This window comes from Gavia stellata, chromosome 21 (assembly GCF_030936135.1).
Source record: "Gavia stellata isolate bGavSte3 chromosome 21, bGavSte3.hap2, whole genome shotgun sequence".
Taxonomy (NCBI): Eukaryota; Metazoa; Chordata; class Aves; order Gaviiformes; family Gaviidae; genus Gavia; species Gavia stellata.
Genome location: NC_082614.1, coordinates 1,830,829 through 1,856,420, shown reverse-complemented (window position 1 = coordinate 1,856,420; position 25,592 = coordinate 1,830,829). Strand labels below are relative to the sequence as shown.

The 25,592-nt window shown below is 61.5% G+C and overlaps 1 protein-coding gene across 12 annotated transcripts in view; it reads left to right on the top strand.

Moving 5' to 3' along the window:
* Positions 1–17,066, top strand: part of NF2 (NF2, moesin-ezrin-radixin like (MERLIN) tumor suppressor) — a 47,456-nt gene extending 30,390 nt beyond the window's left edge. For 5 of the 12 annotated variants that reach the window (XM_059827801.1, XM_059827804.1, XM_059827800.1 and 2 more), the window contains 3 exons: positions 4,799–4,926; positions 7,236–7,395; positions 16,992–17,066. In XM_059827801.1, the coding sequence (XP_059683784.1) occupies positions 4,799–4,926; positions 7,236–7,395; positions 16,992–17,042 (339 nt within the window). In that variant the 3' untranslated portion in view covers positions 17,043–17,066. Of the gene's footprint in view, positions 1–302; positions 325–4,795; positions 4,927–7,235; positions 7,396–9,230; positions 9,276–16,991 lie in introns of all 12 variants that reach the window. The other 7 variants (XM_059827797.1, XM_059827799.1, XM_059827791.1 and 4 more) reach the window with 4 other exon arrangements.
* Positions 17,067–25,592: the final 8,526 nt, after the last annotated feature.

The following is a 25,592-nucleotide window of genomic DNA, read 5'->3' as shown; positions in this document are numbered from 1 at the left end:
TCAAAATAGGGTTCAGTACTTAGGAAACAGAGGATGTCCTTATTCTTGTTGGGTGGGTAAGCGTTGTTCAGACCCTGTGAATTCAGTCTTTGGGCGTAAACTGGACACTGTGTGTTTATGCGCTGGAAAAAAAACTTCTTGAAGGGAGATTATTCCATAATTGCCCATTAAGAGGATTTCACACCTTCCTCTGAAGTATCTGGTCCCGGTTGCTGCCGGGGACTGAAACGCCAGAGTCAACGACCATTGCTCTGATCCGTCTGGCAGTTCCTTTCCTCCACTTCCCCAATCGTGCTGCAAAGCCCATCAGGCGCTCCCCTCCCCGCGGCTCACAGCTGCCACGGCTGCCGGCTCGGCTGCCTCGCCGTCCGGGGGGCTGGAGGGGGGAAGAGCCCGACAGCTTCAGCGATAGACTCAACGGGTGTATTCGGGAGTTATCGACCCGCCTGGTACTGAAGTTTTAATTTGTACCTGCAGGCTCCTTCCCCTCTCCTCTGGAAGCTTTTCGGTGGATTGGAGAGGGCTTGAGATGAAGTAACTTTTCATCCTGAGTCGCTGAAGTTCCCTGCAAAAACGTTCAGGAGGTTTTCCCTGCAAAAACGTTCAGGAGGTTTTAAAAACGGCGGTGAGGGGAAATAGTCAGGGGCTCTTAGCTGTGGGGCACTCGGTCGAGTGCTCTGCCTCCGCGCTCTATAAAGCTTAGCTTTGGAGCGCTCCTTATTTCACAAGTCACGGGGTTTCTATCCACCCGTTCTTTAGTTCTGCCTTTAACTCGGGCACGGGGTGGAGTGTCCTCACTGAAACTCTGTGGCTACATCGGTGTCGAAGTCTGGGCGGCTCTCACACCTCCGTGTTCCTCGCGTTGCCGTGTCCATCCTTAGCCACACAGGCAGAACCCGGCTGGCGAGCGCTTCTCCGTCAGTCCCGCTGCCCGGGCCGGTGGGCGGCCGCGGCCGCGTTCTGCCTGCGGAGTTGAAGCCTCATTAGTGGGGATGTTGTGGGGTTGCGCGGAGCTCAGCTCCGCTCCTGCAGCTGCGTCTGCCCGGGGGCAATCTGCGCAGAGCCGCCCGGCCCGGGCACACGCTGCTGCGTCCTCTCCCTTCCCGAAGGAGCCTCGACCTTCCCGGCGCGGCTGCTGGTGCCAGGGGGAAGGGGACGTGCTCTTTTCCGCCCTGGTTAGTGCAGCCGCTGCTCCTCCTGCCCCTCTCGTAGCCGCGGGAGGAGCGCCGTGTCACCCGGACTCGAGGGCTGTTGTTTCCTAAGGTCGGGAGGATGCAAGCGTGACCGTTGGAACCCCGCGCTGGCTCCGTCCGTCCCCTCTCACGCCTGCCTCGCTTCTCCCTTCCGCTGGGGCCTCTCTCATCTCTCTGCCGCCTGCGTGTCAGGGGGCAGACAAGCGCGATGTGCTGAAGAGCCGCGGTGGGGCGAGCCCACCCCCCTGCCCGCCCCACGGGCACCCAGGGCAGGGAGGGAGCCCGGGGGACGAAGCGGCTTTGAAGGCTGCTCTTGGGAGGCTGTGTCCCTCGAAGGGTGCAGGATTCCAGCTGCTTTCCTCCTTAACCAGGGCATCCCACTGAGTTTGCTCTTTTCCGTGGTCCCGGCACTGCGCTGTGTCGTCCCCCGGCACTGGGCGCTGGACAGGACTTCCCTCCGGGGGAGCGCGAGCAGGAGGGGAAGGGGGGAGTGGATGGATGTGCTGCAGAAAAGGCAAGAAATACTGAAGTTATTTTTTTCTTGTGACTTTCCGGTCTCCCCTCCTGGTTCTTTAAAGCTTGTTTCTGCGTCTTTGTAGTCCTTGAAGCCCAGGCTGCTGTTGTGAGGGGACTGGGAGGTGACGCATGAGAAAGAAGATGCGAATCTCCATCTCGGCCGTCAGGGCTGGGAGAACAATTCATTCTTTACAGACTTGGCAACGACTCTTTGCCTCCTCCTTTGCCCTTCAGGAGCCACTGATGGCAAGACTAAAGGCAGTCATCTCTTCTCTGGTCCTCTTGAGACAGTAAGTGGCTGTCTCGGGCTTGCCCGAATTCCTGAGCCCCGAAGTAAAGGCGGTGGCAGCAACAGGAGGAGCTCTCCCTGCGGGGGAAACCTCAGGACATGACTTGCTCAGTGCTTCTTCCCTATCATCTGTCTCGCTGTCTGCTCCGGAGACCGCTGTCAGCGTGGCGCTTGCCTCTAATAACTGCAGAAAATCGCTTTAATGCGGTAGCGGAGTTATGCACTTTGTTCCAGGTGAGGAAAGACATAAGGGAAAAGGTCTGTGTCCCCTTCATCATCCCGTCTCCCAGTGACACCCCGTGTCCCCTGGATTACAATTCTCCGCGCCCTGTGCCAGACGTGCCGGGGGTTATTGCACGTGGCCGGGGAACGCTTTGCTCCAGACACTAAGCCCGGGCCTTTGAGAGCCCTCCGCGTGCTCTTTGCTGTTTCCTTGCTCTTCCCCACTGCCGCTGCTCCCTGACTTCTCCACCAATTTCTTGTCCCTTCCTGAAGGAGCGGTGCTGAGGAAAGGCGAGGGAGTGGCCGGGCAAACCCTGACAAATTGGCATCTGGACTTCATGATTGCAGCGAGTGAAATTCCTGCTCAACTGTTACTGCTGCTGTTTGGGCTTTTTTTTTTTTTCCCCCCAACAAAACGCAACAAGCTCGTGCTGAAAAAAAGGCTAAAGGTTGTTTGGAGGCCAGCGGGCCGGTTCGGATGATCCCGGCTCCCCGCGCCGCAGGGATCCTCGCGGGAAGGGCTTTGCAAACACCTGCGCGCCTTACCGGAGAGGGACTTGAATGTCAGCGTGATGCAGGTTTTTAAATCCCTCAAGTGCTTTGGCAGACCTGTCCCCTCTCCTTCCAGACTGGAATTTAGGTACTCAGCTGTCCCTTTCAGCGCCTGCTCCACGATTGAGGCGGCCGTGTTCTGCGCCGGCGGCGATCGGCCATGTTCTGCGCCGGCGGCGATGGCAGAGGGGAGCGAGCAGTCGTGTCTCCCCGCCGTGCGCGTCTAGCTCACCTGTAACGCTCCAGCCAGACCGAGCAGCGCGGTTTCGGGTGCCGCCTTGTTTACGCTTGTACCGGGTGTTTGCGTTCCAGCTGTGCCTCCGCGGGGTAAAGGCAATGTCATCTCTCTGGGGCTCGCCCGGCCCAGGAGCGAGCAGGGGACGAGCCCTGGCTGTCTGCGCATTCCAGGCTGGCAGCGAGGGAAGAGGCAGGTTATTGCGCAGAGTAAATCTGTCACCGCCCCGGTGCCAGCGGTTCCTCTTGAAGCGGAGCTATAGCCGCAAACGATCCCTGGAGTATCCCAACTAGGAGGAGTGAGGGGAAGAAATAACCGGCTGAAGCTCAGGATCCCGTGAGTCGGGGCGGGTTCCCTAGAACCAGCCCACCAGCTCTTGGCGTGTGCCGCCAGCGCAGCCTGGCTCTGCAGCGCCGTCCCCTGCCGTCCCCCGGTCCCGGCTGGTCTGGGCACCTTGTTTTCCTTACAGGAATCCCTTAAAGCAAGAAGGAGCCTCCAGCCGAGAGGTGGGTGACCTTCTGGGTGCCCGGCTGGGTTTCTCACCTCCAAAGCGAGGGCAGCAGTTCTGACTCAGACCCACGCGCGCAGTCTGCCGTCTGAAGCCGCTGTGCCACCCTTGACGTGCGCCGCTGCTTGCGACCTCATCTAAGGCATTGCAAGAGCAGAGCGATGATTTGAGTCGAGATGTTTTGCCTCTGCTGGTAACGAGCCCATTTATTAGAGGTGTGACAGAATTGTTGCCTGAGAGAAAGGTCATTTTTTTAGGGGAGGATAAAACCTTGAGGGCCTGGCAGTGTCCGGGGGGGTATCACAGCGTTTTGCAGGAGGAGGAGAGTCCCCGATCCTCGCTCAGGTGCCATAGGAGCGATTCCCTATGTTATCTCTGCGTTTCCAACTGAATCTGGCAGCGGTTCCTAAACCCTTGGAACTGTAAATTGCTGCGAAGGTAAAAACGTATATCGGTGCGTCTCGTGGACCTTACTGAAATTGCAGCCCGAGTTAACCCTTGGGGTTCCGTTGTTCTCCTGCTCCTGCTGTGGGGAGCGGTGGAGCGCAGGACTCTGCAGTCGCACAGGGGCTCACGTTGCCCCTCCTCACAGTTTGCACTTTTAAAATTTGATTTCGTGTTAAATAGCTGTCAGACGTCTCCCAGGAGGCAGCTTCTGTCCGGCGTTGTTTTAAGCGGCGCAGCAGTCATAAACCCGAGATTTCAGGAAGTTTTGTCAATAGATTCTGAAGGTCGGAGGTGTTTTGTCTCCTCTTTACTCCCACAAAGAGCGGGGGCCCGGAGGGGCAATGGCTCTGAATTGAGGAGCAAATTGGGAACGGAGCGCGGGGATCCTCAGGCTGAGCTGGTCCTTGGGACGCCGGGCTTGTTTGTTGCTCTGCCTCTGCAGCGCCTTCGAGCGCTTGCCATCTTCTGTGTTCAAAGATGACCGGCTGAGAAAGAGCCTCGTAATCTGCTCTCCGAAAAGTCTGAGGCTGGCTCTGAAAAATGAGGTTGTGAGTAGCGTTGCGTCAGGAATACACGTGCCCCTTCCCTTTCCCCGTGCAAATCACGAGATCCTCCCAGCTCAGCGCCGCTGCGAGGTAGAACAGACCCAACTCCAAGAAGAGTGCGGTGTCACCTGGGTAAGGAGCAGATCAGGACCTCCTTACAGCATTAGTAGGTGGCACCTCGTACTGCGCGCTTGGGTCTTGCTCTGATTTTACCTCTACGTGACAGAACGCTCGTGAGAGAAACACTTGGGTGGCCAAAAGGGATTGATTTGTACTCTCTCTCTTTAGCAGTCCATGAACTCCAGTACGACAGCGCTGCCTACCGACCTGCCAAGCTTCAACCTCATCAGCGAGAGCCTCTCCTTCGACTTCAAAGATACGGACATGAAGAGGCTTTCCATGGAAATCGAGAAAGAGAAGTACGTGGCATACACCCAGGCCGGGCCAGGGCTGGGATTTCCGCCTCGGTTGCAGTGGGGAGGAATTGCACCGGGGTTCAATGTGGCTTTTATGTTCCAGACCAGCGCTGGTGCAAGGTGAAAGGGGGAGAAGTCTTTTGGGTTCGCGTTTACCAGGTCATTAGTGGCTCTGTCCGGAGCGTGACATAGCCGCTGGCTGACCATTCCTCCGGGAGAGGACCTGGCGTCACAGACGCAGCCCTACTCCCCACTTAAATGCGAGTTAAGGCGCGCTGAGCCCTGCCCCAGGCAGTTCCTCTCCGTACGCTTCACCCGGCTCTAGTTTAGCCTTGAATTGTCCACGCTGGTCGAAGGAATTGGCAGCAGCCTGGCTGCCGCCACACTGAGCTCCCGCAGGTTGGTGCCTGTGGATTTGCGGCGTGTCCGGAGAACGTAAGGATAGCTGGAGTCTGGGCTACGGCCCCGCTTTAGGGCTTTAACCCCTTTTTCTTGGAATCTGTGTTATGTTTATACATAAAAAGTGGATGCGGGCAAGTTTGGATGTGATTATGAGCTTTGATCTTGTGTTTTCCTCAGGGTGTAAGTGTAGCCTTCAAAATTACAAATTTAGCAGAAATCAAAGCAGATCAGATTTTAATCTCTGTAGTAATCATGTGCTTTGTTCATTGGTTGGGGGGGAGATCAAAGCCAGAAGGGCTCTGCTATAGCGCTCCGGCCAAAACTTCCTGGGGCTGGAAGGAAACGCCCCTGAATCCCAGAGGGGGGTTTGTTCTGCCTCTGCTGAGGACCCTCTCCCTGGTGTGAAATAACAGACCACTGTGCTAGAGACAGAGGTTAAAAACTTCTCCTAAAGCCAGAAGGAAAGAGGCAGAAGCCGAAAATAACAGGATCATTCCCGGTTCTGTACCCAGGTTGCTAACTAGGTCATCCCACTCTCCTAAGCAGGAGGAGCTTGGCTCTGCCAAGTGCTGGAGGCAATAACACGCTTTTGCTGACTTCTCCGGGATTGTTCCCCTTCCTCGGGCGCTGGGATAAACGCCGCTACAAATTCTGGCACTCTGAAAAGGTTCCTCGCAGTCTGCTGGTACTGTGACCTGGGTCTCGGTGCCTGATCCCAAGTACAAGGCTGTCAAGGCACCGTGGAAGGCACTTAGGGCCAAGTCCTGAGGATGGCCGGGCTTGGGGTTTTTCTTTCTTTCTTTCTTTTTTTGGGAGACCTTTCTCTCTCCCAGGGGTGCTGTGTGTCTAAAAGATACCTGATATTTTGGGGCAGTGCTTGCTCCCACGTATTTTATAAGTTAAATCCCTCTAAAACACGACAAGTTGGTGTATCAGGGTCCTTCCTTACTGGAAGAATTCGTGCTGGTGAGGCCGCACCTCGAATGCTGTGTTCAGTTTTGGGCCCCTCACTCCAGGAAGGACATTGAGGTGCTGGAGCGTGTCCAGAGAAGGGCGACGGAGCTGGTGAGGGGTCTGGAGCACAAGTCTGGTGAGGAGCGGCTGAGGGAGCTGGGGGTGTTCAGTCTGGAGAAGAGGAGGCTGAGGGGAGACCTCATCGCTCTCTACAGTTACCTGAAAGGGGGTTGTGGGGAGGTGGGTGTTGGTCTCTTCTCCCAAGTGACAAGCGACAGGACAAGAGGAAATGGCCTCAAGTTGCACCAGGGGAGGTTCAGGCTGGATATTAGGAAAAATTCCTTTCCTGAGAGAGCGGTGAAGCACTGGCAGAGGCTGCCCAGGGAGGTGGTGGAGTCACCATCACTGGAGGTGTTCAAGGAACGTGTGGACGTGCCACTGCGGGACATGGTTTAGTGGGCATGGGGGGGTTGAGGTGATGGTTGGACCTGATGATCTTCCAGGTCTTCTCCAACCTTAGTGATTCTGTGAGTCTGTGCCTTTGAGTTTGTGATCTGGGTTTGAGAGAGGGTGCGGTGGAGTAGAGCAGCACTGCGTAAACCACTGTCTTGTAGACTGAAAGTGTTTGATGTTAAGCTGTGTCATGGTGCAGCCTCACTCGGAGATGGGGACACTCACAAATACCACCCGCAGCTCCAGTTTGGTGTTCTTTTTTTATAGTAACATAACTTAGAGAGTTTTGTTCTTGGGTCGGCTGTCTGGGTCCTCCTTTTAGTGACGAACAAATCATTGCTCGGAGTAGTTTACTGTGTGCTGTAAACTGATGTTGGTAGTTCCACACCCCAGAGGAGATGAAGATAAGGTTTTTCTGTTATAATTCCGTTATCGGCTGCTGCGCTGTCCTGTCCCCGGGTGCAGCTGGCCGCTACTAACCCAGGTTTTTTTGTGTGTGCTAGGGTAGAGTACATGGAGAAAAGCAAGCACCTGCAGGAGCAGCTGAACGAGCTGAAAACAGAAATTGAGGCGCTGAAGCTGAAGGAGAGAGAGACGGCTCTGGATATATTGCACAATGAGAATGCCAGCCGAGGCACCAGCAAGCACAACACTATTAAAAAGGTATCGGAGGGCTCCAGTTTGTATCTCGCCTGATGAAATCCTTTAAAAACTACAACAAAATAACCCTTCCGTTTGGTTTAGCTTTTGCACAAGTTGTTATAATAAAATTGTTTGATCTAGGCTCTCTTCCCCGGCTGCATAGCGTTGAACCGGGGCGCAGAGTTTCGGCTGCTGGTGGCTCCCGGGTTGTGTGCCCCAGCCAAGCCGTGTCTCCGCAGGGCTGTCTGAGAGAGGTCTGGAGGTGTGGAGGTCTCGCTGAACCTTAACAGACGCTCTGCGGGGACGCTGTTAGGAGGGATCTGCTGCCCTCGTGATCCCCGGCACGGGAAAAGCCCTGCCCCTCCCGACGGGCGTTGCAAGGAAGCAGCCTTGAGCTTGGCTGGTGAATAATCAGGGCAGCGATACTCCCGGCTCGTGGGCTCTCAGTAGGAAAAGCCAAAAGCCTCTTCCTCTCTTTTAATCTGTTCTGGAATAACCTGTAGCGCAGCTTCAAACACTAACAGCAAAATCTTTCGCTAGCAGGGTTTGTGTGAGGTGTCCGCTCCCCGTGCCGTGGACCCTGGCACCACCTGCCTCTAGAAACGCAATCGAGACGAATAACTTGGCCAAAAAGTCAGGATGGCCGGGTCTGCGAGCCCGGCGGTCACACCGGAAAGGTCACAGCAAAGCCCCCTCTTTATTTTTACATCCCATCCTTTTCCGTATGCTTAGTGGCTCGGCTGTTCTCCCAGTGGGGCTCAGCGTAGCGAGGGGCTGGGGGCGCGTCCACAGTCAGGACGGTGGGATGTGGTGGTCAGACCCACTCTCCTGCGAAGGCGTTTCCCCAGTGAAGGCGTTTCCCCAGCGAAGGCGTTTCCCCGTGAAGGCGTTTCCCCTGCAAAGGCGTTTCCCCAGCGAAGGCGTTTCCCTGCGAAGGCTTTCTGCCAGCGGCTGTCCTAGCGAAGGGTTCGGAAATCCGTATGGCACGGGATGCAGGCTGCCCTAACAACTCCAGGTTTCAAAACCAAATCCTTCTCTCTTTACTACTCCCTGCTGAGAGTTGCGTCTGAAAGGATTTGAAAATAGCGGTTCGTGCCGATTTTCGTGGCTGGGAGTTGGTGACCGCTGAATTGGGGCAGGAAAATGAATTAGTGGGTCTCACTTCCCGGTTTCCCCCTGAGCTATTCAGTTCTGTCCCTCCAGAGCGGAGCATATAAAAATCTTCACAGACCCTTTTGTCGTTGTAGAATCTGAAGACACTCCTGCTCCCAGCAGGTTTTGTGGGGTTTTGTCTCCACGCTCGGAGTCCTCAGTTTAAACAGAAAATGCTAAATTTTCCCGTCTGACAGAGACGGGTTCATAGACAGCCGATGGTCCCGTTTGTCTCCGAGAAGGCGGCTGGGCCGTCGTTCCGGCGTCTGCCAGGGCTCCTCGCTGTCACTGGGACCGCGCGGTCACTCTTCGTTCCTCTGGCGCTGAGTCTTGTCCTGTCCCCTCCCTTCAGGAGCAGGCGTGGGGTGCCCGGCTCCGCGCCTCAGCCAGAGGAGCGAAGGTTTTAAATAACAGTCTATTAGTGGAGCATATCAGAATAAAATTACCGATGGCTTTGTTCGTGCCACCAGGAGGTCAGGAGGGCTTTTGTCTTTGCCGTTGTGACGGAAAGGAAAACGCAGGACACCGGGAATGGGATAGCAGTTCCGCAAGGCTTCAATAATACCACAACCCTCTGCCCCCGCTGGAAGCCGCCGATCGCTTCAGCGTGCCGGGTGAGCTCTGCAGATTGCAGAAATGACCTGACATTACCTGTATCACAGAGGATTCTTTTGTTTCTTGTCCATTTTATTTTGCCGGTTTAGCCTCAAGCCCAGGGCAGAAGACCTATCTGCATTTGAGACTTCCAAGTAGGTTATTCCAAGGTACTCCGCGTGGGGTGACGGGGTCACCGGCTGCAACACTAACCCGTGCATGAGCTTCTCCTCGCCCCCCGCCCTGCTCCAGCCTGCTCCCATTGCTCCCGCCCCTACAACACCCCTTTGCGCACTGCAGCGGCTTGCGGTGCCGGTGAGACCGGGCTCGTGGGGTGCAGCGCCCTGCCCGTCCCGGCGGTGGACCCGTGCAGCACGTCGCCGTCACAGCCTCTCTGCATTCGTGTCTGCACCTGATCCTCTGCCGGGAAGTGTCTTTCTTGGCAGAAGTTGGCAACATCAGTGGGGGAGTGCAGGCGTGGATGCTTAAATCATTAAAGACGGCTGGTTCTGCTCTGCTGCTGGTGGCTGGGAGTCTGTTGGAGGTGCAGGGCAGCCTTTGAAGATGTCTTTAATGAAGTAAACCAGAACCCTCCCCCTTGTTTGCTGCAGAGAGCAATTCAGGATTTAAAAAAGAAAAAAAGCAACCAAACGAACCCCCTCAGCTCTTTGCTGCCAAAACTGTCACAACAGGCTAAAAACGCACACCTCCGCCTCGGAGCGGAGCCGCGCGTGGACGCGTTGTCGGCGTCTGCCTGTTTGAGAAGTGTGGCAGGAAGGCGGAGCGGGCGGTTGAGGACGGCCGGCGTCGGCCCTTGGGCAAGGCTGCGGCTGCGGGCGCGGAGAGGCTGTGCTGGAGGTAGCGCTGTTGGTCGCCGTCGCGCCCGGGGACGCCGGCTGTCGGAGCCGCTCTCCTTCCTGCGACGCCTCTGCCTGTCCCCTGCCTCCTTCAGCACGCCGGTGACTCCTGTGCTCCTAATGCCACATCCCTTCGTTCTGGAGCCTGCTTTCCCCCCGGGATCTGCCCTCAATCCGCCGGCTGTGCGCGTGCAGAGCACTGACTCCCTCCTCCGGGCGGGTGAATTTGGGGAAGCGTCTTCGCTCTTTCCCGCGCGCCCGCAGGCTTTCGCGAGTTTTGAGCGGTAGCGCTAAGGGAAGAAGCGGCACGGGGTGCTGCGGTAGCCGCGCTCGCGAAGGCGGGTGGCAAACCCGGTGGTAAGCGCCTTTAGCGAAGGCTTTCATTTATTAAAGTTCCTCCGAGGGCTCGCAGAGCCCTGCCTGCGCCGCGGGCGCCTGCGGCCGATCGCGGAGCAATTTCTCAGCACCTCTGGGGCGCTGCAGCGGAGGCAGGAGGACGCTTTAGATGCCGACGTCTCCCTGGCCAGTGCCCAGAAAGGATGGGCGCAGGTTCGTGCCGTTCTCGAACGGACCACCCTTTCAGGATCGCAGGCAGCGCTGTGAATCGCTGCAGCCATGGCTTTGCGCCGGCCGGCTGCTGCCAGCCGCTCCCGGGGGAGCTGAGGGTGTTCCCAAAATGGGCCGCTCTCTGTGTTAAGCCTTTCCCAGGGGAAGAGGCTAAAACGAGGGGTGACCCTGCAGGTCTGCCCACCTTGGGGGAGGCGTTGGATGTCTCTGGGGCTGCGGTCGAAAGCAGTCATCCCATCCTGGCTGGCTTGAGGAACTCCACGGCAGGTAAAACTGGGGGGAAATCCGCTTGTGGCAGCAGCACAAGAAGGTGAAATGAAGCCCTGGCAGTTTGCAAAAAGACTAATCCAGCGGCCGGGATGGATCCGGTGCCTGGGAGGCGTCCCCATCATTAAACCAGACGCGCAGCAAGCGCTGTGGTGTGACCTCGGGGTTTTGTTGCCTGCCTTTGAAGACGCCTGCGAAGTTTTTCATGTTTAATTACGTGGTTAACATGCTAATCCTTCTTTATGAGCTCTGTGGGCACAGCCCAAGCACCTCATCGGGAAAATGATTTCCCTTCTCCGCTGTGGGCTGGCGCTGCTGACTCCGGCGGGCTCGGCTTCGGGAGGGTTTGCCGCTTCGGTTGCGGTAGAAGATGAAAAAACCCACTTCTTCCTTGCGCCCTGCGGCGTAGGACGGCTCCCAGGACGGGCTGCTGCTCTAAAACACCGTCGGGTCTTTCATTCCCGTTGCTTTCTTCTGGCACAGTCATGCTTATTTACTGTGATTTAAGCCCTTTGAAGTATCCAGGCAAGGAGCAAATCTCCACGCCCCTTCCCAGAGAAGCAGCTTTGTCCTTGAGCCGCGCTCTGGTCCTCCGACGGATGGGCTTGGCTGGGCTCTCGGGTGGCTCTTGGCTTTTTATCGGACGCGACGTTTCTCCGGGGCTCGAGCTCGCTCCTTGGGGCCAGCGCTCTTGGTGCCGACCTCGTGCGGAGGTCGGTGGTGGGCTGAGCTGTTGCTGATGGTTCTCTCGGCTGCTCCCGTCCCGGCTGATCCTGGGTGCGGTGCGGCGTTGCCGTCAACTTGGGTAATGCAGGGTTTTTTTCCCATCGTTGAGGCGCTTGAGGTTTGGATAAGCTCCTTCAAATCTGCTTATTTATCACCGGTAGACTAATTGGGGCTTCTGGTATCGTTGGGCCGGGAACGGTCATGTTCCACCACGTTCCTGTGGTGCTCTCCTGCGCGTTCAGGCGACGAGCAGCTCCTGGCTGCCAAGAACGGAGCGAGGCAGAGCGAAGCGGACTTCCGTGGGCTTGTCTTTACGCCTCTCGCCTTCAGGACGTGCTGTGGTCTGTCCTCTACAGCAGCGTAAGGACACTGGTGAGTTAGCGATGGCGCTGCCGTCCGAGTCTCTTGTGACGCTGATACGAAGCCGCTGTGCCACCACCGAATGTCACGGGGCTCCTGGGTCACCTGGCCGAGGGTTTTCGGGGGGCTGCGTCGGGGCAGGCGGCTTCTCTGCCCATTTTCCAGCTGCGCCTGGCTGGCATCTCGCTAGGGACCACTGAACCGCGTCCTTCGAGGACTTCAACAAATCTTGTGGGGTCTCTTTGGCATCTCCTGGCGACTCTCTTCCTCACCTCTCCCCTTCTGGGACCTGCGGACTCTCCTGCCTGAAACGGGTCCTCTTTGCTCCGGCGGTTTGCCGGGCAGATTCGTGGCCGTTCAGGGAAGGAGGATGTTATTGCGCCTCATCCCGCAGAGGGGACCAGCACGAGAAATACTGTTGCTGTGGGAAGGGCGGAAGGAGGGAGCGGGGTGGTACAGGGCAGGCGGAGCCGCGGGCGGGTGCCTCTGTCCTTCCCCATGCCATCCCGGGCCGGGATGCGGTGCTCTATAGCCCCGTGCAGAACTGCAGTATCGCTGTGGCATCGCTGCGTAATCCGCTCCCCCCGGAGAGGAGAAGGCTGCGCGCTGCCGAGCGGGCGCACCACCAGCGAGGGACTTCCCGGGAGGAGCGTTTCCCATTCCCTTGGGAGCTGCGAGGGCAGAGGGAGAAGAGGAGCGTGGGTGCTGGCCTCTCGCCCTGCCCCGCACCCGCTGGGGTGGCACCCGGGGGGCAGAGCGGCTCCGCACACCTCTCGGCACACGTTTTCCGAGGGCAGGAGGAGACGGAGGCACATCCCGTGTGGGTCTTGCCCACACGTCCCGCTGCGTGCGAGGCCGCGTCCCTGCTGCCTTCCTCTTCTCTCTGCCCTGCTCCTCCTCGGAGCTGGGAAGTGAAACCCCCCGGCAGCTAAACTGGGACACAGCAGCCTCCTTCCCTGTTTACAGGGAGCGAAAGGAAACCGGGAAACGTCAGACCTATCAGCTATTTTTGTGGCAGCCTTTGAAAAGTGTTTCCTTCAAACGGAGCGTCATTTTCTCTCTTTTAAACACGCTCATCAAAGCGGTGGAGGCCGGGGGAGCGTTGTGCTTAGGAGAGAATAAACGGCAGCGTGGGAGGAAGAGCGAACCGGGGAGGGAAAAATAGGAAAGTTTGGGGTTCAAAAGTCAATGTGGGAATTGAAACGTCCGCCTGGGCCGGGGGGAGCGGGCAGGGATGGAGAAGGGCGTTCGGGGGAGCGGGGTGGGGAGTAAAGGGGATTTACCGTATGCGGTGCCCGGTGGTGATTTAGTGGGGACAGTGGGGCTCTCTCCCAGCAGCAGGAATTCCGGCACGGCACCGGGTGAGGCGATGCCGCTGGGGGTGGCCTGCGTCACCCTCTCCTCCGGCCTGGCCGGGCTGCAGGACAAACAGCGCAGGGGCGAGGAAACACGAGATTTTAAACCTCCCCTGTTCCCCGGAGCCCGGGAGGACGGCTGATGTGATTTGAGCCCCTTCTCCGGCCCCGTCTCCCGCGCCTGGGGAGGGCAGCGGCTGCGGGGGGCTCGCCGGAGCCCGGCGGTTTCTCCCTGGTCGGATTGCCTTGCCGGCGGAAGCTCTGTGCCCGCGGTTATCGGGTCAGCCGCTCGCAAACCCGTTTGGCTGTGGGGGACGGAGCGGGTTGCTTCGCTTTGGTTGGGTTTGGAAGCGCCATCGGTCCAGCGGCCCCGGGTAAAAGCAGAGCTCGGAGGAATGCCGGTGCAGGAAGGCGGGGAGCGCGGCTCTTCCCTTTTTCGTATCTTGATTCATTTGAGCTCTGGCTGCTTAATTGCGCGCGCTCGCTCGCTCTAAATTTTCTTTGATGGCTCTGGTGGTGCACTGTGGAGCCCACCCTCCCTCCCGCAGGAAGAAGATTATCATAATACTGCTTGTAAATCAATTTTTTTTTCCCCTCTCCGCGCTGACGAGAATGTAACTGGCTCTTAATCAGTCTGCTTCGCCTGCGCAACGTTGCGGTACGGGGATATGTATTTATTTCCCCTCGCCTGGCCGGGCGAAGGGGAAAAAAGAACGGGAGAGGGGGAGTTTTCCCCCCTGGCACGGCGCAGCATCGGTGGTGGAGTCAGCGTGCAGTCGTGAGCAATCCTCATTTCCTCTGTCCGTTCACCACATGCCTGACTGGGACGCGGTGGGAGAAAACAGCCGCCTGAGAGCTGCCGCGCAGCGCCGATTCCCGGTGCGGGAGGTGCTGCCGGAGGTGCCTTTGCTCCGGGGACGGTGGAGGCAGAGCAGCCTCAAGTTGTTGGCCCCTTCCTCTGCCCGAGCCGTGGCTGAGCTCTTGGCCATCACCCGCCTCCTGCTAACGGGAAACGGGGCGACTGTGCCCCTCTCCCGCCCCGTGATGCTTTTCTCACACCCCGCGGGTTCCTGGGGAGAGAGTCAGCCGGAGGCTGCGCTTCGGGGAGCCTGAGCAGGAAGAACTCCTCCTGCCCCGCCGCCAGCACCGCGCAACCCTCCCGGCTCGCTCGGAAGCGGCCGGAGCGTGACACGGGGGTGGTGAGGGATGGGGGGTGCCTCCGCACGGCGGGAGCGAGGGGGGCAGCGCCGGTGCCCACTCTCCCCCTTGAAATTCCCTGTGCTCTTTGCCTTTCAGACGGCAAAATGTAGCCGGTGGCGAGTGCGACCGAGCAGCAGAGCACGGCCCTCTCGCAAATTCAGCGCTCGTACCTCTCTGCGGGACCCCGTCGCATCCAGACCCATCTTTCCTCCCACTCCCTGCGGGGCCGCAGCTCGGCTGCTCTTCCCGTGCCTCGGTTTCCCCGTTGTAGGTAAAAAAAGCAACACTGAGCGTCTCGGGGTTCCTTTGAAGGGTGAAAGCCCCTGTGAAAGAGCGGGGCTGCATCTCTTCCTTCGCCTCGCGCCCGTGCCGGATGTCCTCGGAGCTCTGCTCCGCATGCTTCCCCGGCACAGCGGCAGCGGTTCCATAGGAAAGCACAGCTTTGGGTGCTGCGGCCGCTGCCCGAGCGGTGCTCGGAGGTCCCCCGGGGCTGCGAAAGCGCGCGGGGGATTGAGGGAGAGCCGCGTGGAGCTGAAGGCAGACTCCGAGCAGTCGGCTCTCCCTTGTGAGCTGGGGGAGACATCTTCCCTCTCTGCCCCAGCAGCGCTTCCCGCTGGCTCCTGGCTTTTCGCCCTCGGAGCACCGCCTGTGCCGGGGGGGACCTGGGGGTCATCTCCCCTCGCCGCGCTCCGGGGGGGCTGCGCCGTGGGCTGTGATACACCCCCCGGCTGGGGGAGAGAGGACTTGAGTGGCGGGGTGTCAGCAGGAGAGCCGGCGGGTCCCTCCTCCCGGGGCCTCTCCGAGGTCTCCCCAGGGGAAAGGGGAAAGCGAAGCTGCCTGATTCCGGGCTGCGGTGGGCAGACGGGCTCCGGTGTGAACCCCGGCACTCGTGGGGCACCGCTCGGCCTCACCCACCCCTCTCCCGCCCGGCGACACCCTCTCACCCACCGCCCTTCGCCGCCGGGGGAGCGCAGTCGCCGTCCTTGCGGCCGCTCGCCGCGCGGGAGGCAGCAGCCCTGCTCCCAGGGAAGGATGCTGCTGCACCCCGTGATCTCCCCTCGGGTTTTCTATCCCAAATTCCCCAGGCCGGGTGTTCCCTTGGGATCACAGGTGGGATTTCTGGTGGAAGAGCCGAAACGAAGCCTACGCCGAGGCCGGCAGTGGGGCTGGCAGCAGGCTGGGGCTGCCCGCTCCTGGTTTTTTCCCTCTCCAGCCTTGAAAGAGAGGCGAAAAGCTGCCGACAGCGCGTGGAGCCCCTGTCCCACCGCATCCACCCTCCGTCCAGCTCTGGAGGGGACGCTGAGGAGGAGGAGGGCCAGCCCTGCCCGGGAGATGCTGCCAGCAAAGGGTGTTAAGCCCCTGCAGAAATTTCCTCTGCAATACAGATTTTTTTCAGAATGGCATTAGAGCTGTGAAGGAATTACGGAGGAAAGGCCGTGGGGGGGAGCGGGGAGGGAGAAGAAGCGCTTGGCAGCTCCGTCGCAGGGCTTAACTCACCCTAAGGTGATCCCAGGATCCCTGTTTCAGCAAAACCGGCGTTCCCGGCGGAAGGCACTGCTGCTTAATCCAGCTGAAACGGAGCCTTCGCAATTAGCCGCCTTGTTTGGCAAACTCTCGCGGTGATTCAGCAGCTGCTTGGAAGGTGGCACTTCTCCCGCCACGCTCCTTTGGGGGCTTTTCTGCAATGACTCTGATTCCGCCCTCGCCGCGGAGGATGTTTCTTTCCTCTCTCGTTCGGCCCCTTAGAAAAGGGGCTCCATCCTCGGGCGGGATGGAGGGAGCAGGTCTGGGGTGGGCTCCCGGGGCGGGGGGAAGGCGTCAGCCCCACGCGGGCGCTGGGAGGGTGGTGTGACCCACGTTGAGGCCGCTTGGACCGCGCCGGGCACGCGTGCTCCTGCCGTCGGGGCGGTGGGTTGGGGCTGGAGGCGAGCGTGGGGCAGAGGGTGGTCCCTGAGTGGTGGCGGAGGTCACGGAGGCGCTGGGGAAGTCGGGGGTTTAGGGATGAGCGTTTGACGGAGATTCTCCTCCAGCTTTGTGAGAGCCCCGCGCGTTCCCCCAGCGTCGGGGCGCGCGCTGGACCCCAAGGGCGCAGCCCCATGCCCGGGATTGGCACCTTTGGTCCAGGCTCCGGCGCATCCCGCAAGCCGAGAGCCGCAGCCACGTTAATGCCGTCGCAGCAGCCTTTGCTGGGGGGAAGGTGGTGTCGGCAGCAGAGAGCGGACGCGCTCCCCCAGCCCGTCCTGCCCCCCCTTGCCCTGCGCTTCGCCTTGGGGCTGTGCTGGTTGCGGCGGGGCGCTCGCCTGCTGGGGCCGTGCATGACACCCCCAAATCTGCCGGGGCCGTGCATGACACCCTGGAATCTGCCTTCCCCGGTGTCTTCGGAGGGGCCGGGGCTCGGCCGGGGGGGGATGACGGCAGCAGCTCCCTCCTGCTCAGGCGGGTGCCCCGCCGTGGGGGGGCGAAGGTGGGGCTGGGTGCTTTGGGGGGAGAAGGGGGTCGGCCCCGTCCCCCTTCAGCCGCCCGCTCTGCTCTCTTGCAGCTCACCCTACAGAGCACCAAGTCCCGCGTGGCCTTCTTCGAGGAGCTCTAGGAAGCGACCAGGCGCTCCGCACTGCTGCTGCCGGCCCGCCGGCTCCCCCGCCAGCCGCAGCCTCTCCCCCGGCACCGGGGTGCCCCAACCGGGACCAGGGTGCCCCAACCGGGACCGGGGAGCCGGGCATGGCCCCCCGCTCCTCGCCGGGTGCTGCCGGCCTCTGCGCACCGACGGACTCGGAGCCCGGCTGCCCACGGACGGTGTGGCGTTCTCTAGCTTAGCGTCCAGTCATCCTCCTCCCTGCCCCGCGGTTGTCCTTTATTTTCCAGCCTTTTTCTTCCTTCCCTAGCGTAGGTTCTTGGCTCGGCCCTCCAGGCTTTCCCCTGGTGCTGTGCCCCCCAACCTGGCGACCAGCGGAGGAGCGTGCCCAAGGGTCTCCTCTCCCACGGACGCCATCCCTCCGGGCTGCCTTCTCCTGCCCGCAGCGGCGTGCCAGCCCGGACCCCCATGCCGTCCCAGAGCCCCATGCCATCCCAGAGCCCTGTGCAAGCCCCAGAGCCCAATGCCATCCCGGACCCCCATGCCATCCCAGACCCCCATGCCATCCCGGAGCCCCATGCCATCCCAGACCCCCATGCCATCCCGGAGCCCCATGCCATCCCGGACCCCCATGCCATCCTGGAGCCCCATGCCATCCCAGACCCCCATGCCATCCCGGAGCCCCGTGCCATCCCGGAGCCCCGTGCCATCCCGGACCCCCATGCCATCCCAGAGTCCTATGCCATCCCGGAGCCCCGTGCCTTCCCGGAGCCCCATGCCATCCCGGAGCCCTGTGCCAGCCCCAGAACCCCATGCCATCCCGGACCCCCATGCCATCCCAGACCCCCATGCCATCCCGGAGCCCCATGCCATCCCAGACCCCCATGCCATCCCAGAGCCCCGTGCCATCCCGGAGCCCCATGCCATCCCAGACCCCCATGCCATCCCAGAGCCCCGTGCCATCCCGGAGCCCCATGCCATCCCAGACCCCCATGCCATCCCAGAGCCCCGTGCCATCCCGGACTCCCATGCCATCCCAGAGCCCCATGCCATCCTGGAGCCCCGTGCCATCCCGGAGCCCCGTGCCATCCCGGAGCGCCGGTGCCGGCGGTGCCTGGAGCTGCATTAGAACCCAGAGCATGTTCTAGTAGAGTGCTGTAAATCACAGGGGCCGTCGCGCCGCCTCTCCCAGCGCCCGGCAGAGGTGGGAGGCAGGCGGGCAGGGAGTAGGGTGCTGCGGCTGCGGGGACCTCGCTCCGTGGGGATCAGGGCTGCTGCTTCTCCGGAGAGAGGTGGCAGGAGGTGGGGAGGAAGGTCTCCTCCTCCTCCTCTCTCCGAGGCGTCGGGAGCAGGAGAACAGCTACTGCCAACCATACGAAACCACCTTTTTCCCGCACGCTGTGAGGAAGCTGGGCAGCTCTCTGCCTTCGCTCAGGGGGAAACCTCCCTTCAGCGGAGATTTACCCTGTAACGGAGCCGGTGCTGCCGCGGGCATCTCCCACCTCCCCTCGGCACCCCCAATTCCTCCCTCCCGCAGCCTCACCGGTGGGCCGGTGGGACTTGGCGTGTCCCAGATCGCGTCCCGAACCCTTTTTATTTAAAACCGCGCTGCCTCGCATCGGCTCCCCGCGCGTGGCTGCCGTCGGGGTGGCCGTGGCCTGGCACAGCCGCGTCCCCCTTCCCCCGGACTGTCGTACTCGGAAGAAATAAGCGTTTTCTCTGGTTTAATAAACACTCGGAGCACTAGGAGGGGGCGCGGGGGGCTGTTTGCTCTTTTTTCTTTGGGGAAAAACCTCGCGAAGCCCTTCGCTGCCGCGGTGGGCGGTGGGGGGTTTAGTGGGAAGCGCGGGCCGTAACCCGGGGGTCCCTCCGGCAGCGCCCTGCGGGGCGGGACGGCTGCCCCTTCCCCCTCGCTCCGGGGGTCCCCCATCCCCGGTCCCTCGGGGCTCCCCCGGCCCTGCTTGCGGCAGGGTGCCCCTTTCCCTCCCGGGGTTTGGGGGGCTGGGGGGGGCTGAGCCCCGTGTTTGCCATCCCTGGGGCTCTGCCCGAAACCGCCGGATCTCGGCCTGTCTGGAATAAATAAGGATACGCTGCGTTGACCTCCATTTTTAATTAATTAGGGAGAAATCCCCTTTGGTGGCGCGGGGACCCAGCTCGGCTGCCGGGGGGGACGGGGGGTCCCCTTTTTTCCTGTTCCCAGGGGGGTTCACGGGGGTGGGAGGGGGTTTTTGGGGAAGGGATGCTGACGGGGGCAGATGTGGGGGGCGGTGGGAGGCAGCGGGTGAGGGAAGCGGAGGGTGACCTGATTTCTCATGCGTGGGGCAGCAGGGCTGCCCGCAGCCGCTGGTGTCAATAATGCAGCTGATGCGCTGCATGCGCTGCATGTGCTACCTGCGCTGCATGCACAGGGCAGGCGGAGCCCCCGGCCGGGGGATTTGGCCCCGAAGCGAAGCCGAAAGGGCTTTTCCCGGCTCGGGTCACGGTGCCGGGGGGCAGCCAGGGCCGGATCCAGTGCGGGGGGGCTCCTTCTGCGGGAGCCTGCACGCTCGCAGCACTGCACACTCGCAGCACCATGCGCCCGCAGCATTGGGCGTTCATGGCATTACGTACTTGCAGCCTTGAGCGTGTGCGGCATTGCACACTCACAGCCTTGCACGCCTGCAGCCCCGCATGCTCACAGCACTGCACCCTTGCAGCACTGCACCCTCGCAGGACTGCACACGCGCAGCACCATGCACCCACAGCATTGCACGCTCATGGCATTGCATACTTGCAGCCTTATGTGCATACAGGATTAGAGGCTCACAGCTTTGCACACTCACAGCCTTGCTCGCCTGCAGCCCCACATGCGCACAGCACTGCACCCTTGCAGCAGTGCACACTCGCAGCACCATGCACCTGCAGCCTTGCACACTCACAGCATTGCACACTTGCAGCCTTGTCTGTGTACAGGATTGCACACTTCCAGCCTTGCACACTCACAGCCTTGCTTGCCTGCAGCCCCACATGCGCACAGCATTGCACTTTTGCAGCAGCGCACACTCGCAGCACCATGCACCTGCAGCCTTGCGCACTCACAGCATTGCACACTTGCAGCCTTGTCTGTGTACAGGATTGCACACTTCCAGCCTTGCACGCTCACAGCCTTGCACGCTCACAGCATTGCACGCCTGCAGCCCCGCATGGTCACAGCATTGCACTCTTGCAGCAGCGCACACTTGCAGCACCACACACCTGCAGCCTTGCACACTCACAGCCTTGCACGCTCACAGCATTTCACACTCACAGCATTGCACGCTCACAGCATTGCACGCCTGCAGCCCCGCATGCGCACAGCATTGCGCTCTTGCAGCAGCGCTCACTTGCAGCACCACGCACCCGCAGCCTTGCACGCTCACAGCCCTGCACACTTGCAGCCTTGTCTGTGTACAGGATTGTGCACTTCCAGCCTTGCACACTCACCACCCTGCACGCTCACAGCATTGCACGCCTGCAGCCCCACATGCGCACAGCATTGCACTCTTGCAGCACTGCGCACTCGCAGCACTGCACACGCGCAGCACCATGCACCCACAGCATTGCACACTCATGGCATTGCACACTTGCAGCCTTGAGTGTGTACAGCATTGCACACTCACAGGATTGCACGCCTGCAGCCCCGCATGCGCACAGCATTGCGCTCTTGCAGCACCGCACACTTGCAGCACCATGCACCTGCAGCCTTGCACGCTCACGGCATTGCACACTTGCAGCCTCCCATGCTCCCAGCGTTGCCTGCTCAGGGCCTCGCACGCTCACAGCCTCGTGCTCGCGGCACCGCACCCGTGCAGCCTCACGCACCGGCAGCGTCACAGACGTGCAGCCCCCGCGCAGCAGCGGCAGCCCCGCGCCGCAGGCTGGGCCGCTCCTCCGCTTTCAAAGGAACGTTCCTTCAGATTTTCCTCCTTTTTAGCCAAATCCAACCCAGCGGGGCCGCGGCGGTGGCGGAGCGGCTGCGGGTTGGCCTGGGGTGACTTTGCCGAGGGAGAAACCCATCAAAGAGCGTTTCCCACCGACCTCTCCCAGCGCCGTCCGGATCCCTTCGGAAGGAAATCGGGATTTTTTTGCCGACCCCAGGCAGCAGCCAAGTGTTTCGGCAGCGGTCCCCCCTGCGCTTTCACCCTGGGGGTGCCTCTGGGCCGATTTCTTACCCGCAGGAGCGTCCCTGTCCCCAAACCCCGACTCGCAGCAGGGAGCCGGGGCCAGTGCGGGGCGGTTGGGGAAACTGAGGCAGGGATGGCGGCGGTGAGGCCACCCAGCTCCGGCGCTGCCGATCAGTATGCCGGCCTCATCCCACCCATAACTCCTGGGGTGCCACCCCGCCCCTGCTCCGCACCCCCAGCTGCACCCTCTGCACCCCGGGGTGCTGCCCCAGCGCTGGGTGCCTCAGGGGTCCGTCAGCGGGGTGGGGAGCACGGGGGTGCACGAGGGAAGGGCGTTTGCACGCGGGATGTGCATTTGCACGAGGGAATTGCATTCGCACGAGAGCTGCTTTTGCGTTGAGGGTGCGCGTGCCCGAGGGAAGAGCATTTGCACGAGGAAAGTGCATTTGCACACAGGGTGTGTTTGCATTAAGTGTGTGCGCGGGAGGAAAGGGAGTTCGCACGTCGGATATGCGTTTGCACGAGCGTTGCTTTTGCATTAAGGGAGGGGTGTAGAAGAGAAGGGCATTTCCATGGGGGAAGTGCATTTGCACGAGGGATGCTTTTATGTTAAGGGGGGTGCGCATGACGAAGGGCGTTGGCACGCAGGGTGTGCACTTGCACGAGGGATTTGCATTTGCACAAGGGGTGCTTTTGCATTGAGGGTATGTGTGCACGAGGAAAGGGCATTTGCACGAGGAAAGGGCATTTGCATGCGGAATCCTTTTGCATCAAGGGGGTGTGTGCACAAGGGAAAGGCATTTGCACGAGGAATGCTTTTGCATTGAGGGTGTGCGTGCACGAGGAAAGGGCATTTGCACAAGGAAGGGGCATTTGCACGAGGGCTGCTTTTGCATCAAGGCTGTGTGTGCACAAGAGAAGGGCGCCTGCACGCCGGCTGCGCGTGCCCAGGGAGGTGTATTTGCACGGGGAGGTGAAGGAGGGAGGCGCACTCGTGCCCCCCAGCGATGTCGGGGTGCAGCGGGTGCCCTGGCATGCAGGATGGGTGCTCGGAGCCAGCACGCCGGCGTTAGTCAGCACCCACCTGGCTCTGAGTCGCTGCTTGATGGATGCAGGTTGGCACTGCATGGCACGGCACAGCACTGCATGGCACTGCATGGCACGGCACTGCATGGCATGGCACTGCATGGCACTGCATGGCACGGCACGGCATGGCACGGCACGGCATGGCACTGCATGGCACGGCACGGCACGGCACTGCATGGCATGGCATGGCACGGCAGTGCATGGCACTGCATGGCACGGCACTGCATGGCACTGCATGGCACAGCACGGCACGGCACTGCATGGCACTGCATGGCACGGCACGGCATGGCACGGCACGGCATGGCACTGCATGGCACGGCACGGCACGGCACTGCATGGCATGGCATGGCACGGCAGTGCATGGCACTGCATAGCACGGCAGTGCATGGCACTGCATGGCACAGCACGGCACGGCACTGCATGGCACTGCATGGCACGGCACGGCATGGCACGGCACGGCATGGCACTGCATGGCACGGCACGGCACGGCACTGCATGGCATGGCATGGCACGGCAGTGCATGGCACTGCATGGCACGGCACTGCATGGCACTGCATGGCACTGCATGGCACTGCATGGCACGGCACGGCATGGCACGGCACGGCATGGCACTGCATGGCACGGCACGGCACGGCACTGCATGGCATGGCATGGCACGGCAGTGCATGGCACTGCATAGCACGGCACTGCATGGCACTGCATGGCACAGCACGGCACGGCACTGCATGGCACTGCATGGCACGGCACGGCATGGCACGGCACGGCATGGCACTGCATGGCACGGCACGGCACGGCACTGCATGGCATGGCATGGCACGGCAGTGCATGGCACTGCATGGCACGGCACTGCATGGCATGGCACTGCATGGCACAGCACGGCACGGCACTGCATGGCACTGCATGGCACGGCACGGCATGGCATGGCACGGCACGGTGGGCGTCGGGCCACGGGCCATCATGGGCGCAGGCTGGAGCTGAGGGGACTGGGGCACCCCAGGGCTGCGGGTGGCTCTGTGGGTGACCCTCTGCCCACCAGCAACGGGACCCAGCAGAGGGTGGGAATTAGGGGAGCGGCCCATGGGACACCCCATCCCTGCTCTCAGGCACCCCGGGGAGCTCGGGGCACCCATGGGTGCTCAGCTCCCGCATGGTTCGGATCCAGGTTGCGGGGTGCCAAGGTAAAACGCTGCTCCCCGGGGCAAAGCTGGCTGGGGTCCTGCGCTTTGGGGACAGCACCGTGGGGACGTGGGGCCTTATTCCTTCATCGGCCGGTGGCTGTCCCCACCGTCCCCACCGCCCGCGTCCCGCCTCATCCATCACCGCCAGCACAGCGCTGCCGCCTGCGCCCCTCCACCTTTTCCTCTTCCAGGGAGAAAAAGGGGAAAGAAAATGAGGTGAGGAGGGAGAGGAGAGGGGAGAGGCAGCTTTGCCGGGGGACGGCACCCGGGGCCACCCTGCTCCCGGCAGAGACCTGGCCAGCTCGGTGCATCTCCCGCTGCCCTCACACCTCCCCTGGGCCACCGTGGCAAAGCTGTCATTAAAAGCCCGACGTGTATCGGGTGGGTTTAATTCGGGGCTTAACTGGCGCAGAGGGAGGGTTGATGGGGGTTGATGGGGGTTGATGGCCCCCCCAAACCTGGGGCTGGTCCCAGCGGTGCCCCCCGGGGAGGGGGTGACAGACGGGTGCTGCAAAACCAGAAGCGCGTGGAGCTGCTCCAGCCACCGCGGTCTCCCCGCGGGTGGGGGATGGACCACCGGAGGCTGCTCGGGCCAAGCGGGGGGATGCCGGGTGAGGTGCCATGGGGTGCAGGGCCATGGGATGGGGTGCAGGACCATGGGATGGGGTGCAGGGCCATGGGATGGGGTGCAGGACCATGCAGTGGGGTGCAGGACCATGGGATGGGGTGCAGGGCCATGGGATGGGGTGCAGGACCATGAGATGGGGTGCAGGGCCATGGGATGGGGTGCAGGGCCATGAGATGGGGTGCAGGACCATGTGGTGGGGTGCAGGGCCATGCAGTGGGGTGCAGGACCATGGGATGGGGTGCAGGACCAGGAGATGGGGTGCAGGGCCATGCAGTGGTGTGCAGGGCCATGAGATGGGGTGCAGGACCATGTGGTGGGGTGCAGGGCCATGCAGTGGGGTGCAGGGCCATGGGATGGTGTACAGGACCATGTGGTGGGGTGCAGGGCCATGGGATGGGGTGTAGGGCCATGGGACGGGGTGCAGGGCCATGGGATGGGGTGCAGGACCATGGGATGGGGTGCAGGGCCATGGGATGGGGCGCAGGGCCACATGACGGGGTGCAGGACCATGGGATGGGGTGCAGGGCCATGGGATGGGGTGCAGGACCATGAGATGGGGTGCAGGGCCATGCAGTGGGGTGCAGGGCCATGAGATGGGGTGCAGGGCCATGGGACGGGGTGCAGGGCCATGGGATGGGGTGCAGGACCATGCAGTGGGGTGCAGGGCCATGGGATGGGGTGTAGGGCCATGAGACGGGGTGCAGGGCCATGGGATGGGGTGCAGGACCATGCAGTGGGGTGCAGGGCCATGGGATGGGGTGTAGGGCCATGAGACGGGGTGCAGGGCCATGGGATGGGGTGCAGGACCATGCAGTGGGGTGCAGGGCCATGGGATGGGGTGCAGGACTGCACCATGGGGTGAGGAACCGCATGGTGGGGTACAGGACCATGCGGTGGGTGGGGTGGAGGACCATGTGACGGGGCGCAGGATCATGCAATGGGGTGCCTGACCTTGTGGTGGGGTGCAGGACCACACAGGGGGTGCAGGACCGGGCGATGGGGTGCAGGATGGGGTGGTGGGCTGCACAACTGTGCAATGGGACTCAAGACGGCGCAGCGGGCTGCAGGGTGGCGTGGTCTGGTGCGGGATGGTGCAGCAGGCTGCAGCACCACACGGTTTGGTGCAGGACCACGCGGTGGGGCGTGGGACCTTGCAGTCTGCTGCAGGACCATGCAGCAGGTCACAGGACCCTACGGTTTGGTGTAGGACCCTACGGTTTGGTGTAGGACCATACAACACGCTTGGGACCAGCCGGTGCCCGGGAGATCCTGGGAGCTGCTGCCCTGAGAGCGTGAGGACCGACATCTCTCCGGGCACGGAGGAGGGTGAGCCGGCGCTGCCGACCAGCACACGGCCGGCCCTGACGGGGAAGGAGAGACCACCTCGGGCAGCACCCCGCCAGCCGGGACCTCACCCCTTCACCCTCACTCTTCTTTTCCCCTTCCCTAGTGATCTCCTCGGGCAGCAGCATCCCTCCCGGCCTCCCTCGGCACCTGCTGCCACCGGAGCCCTGGGGCCGCATCCGGAACACCC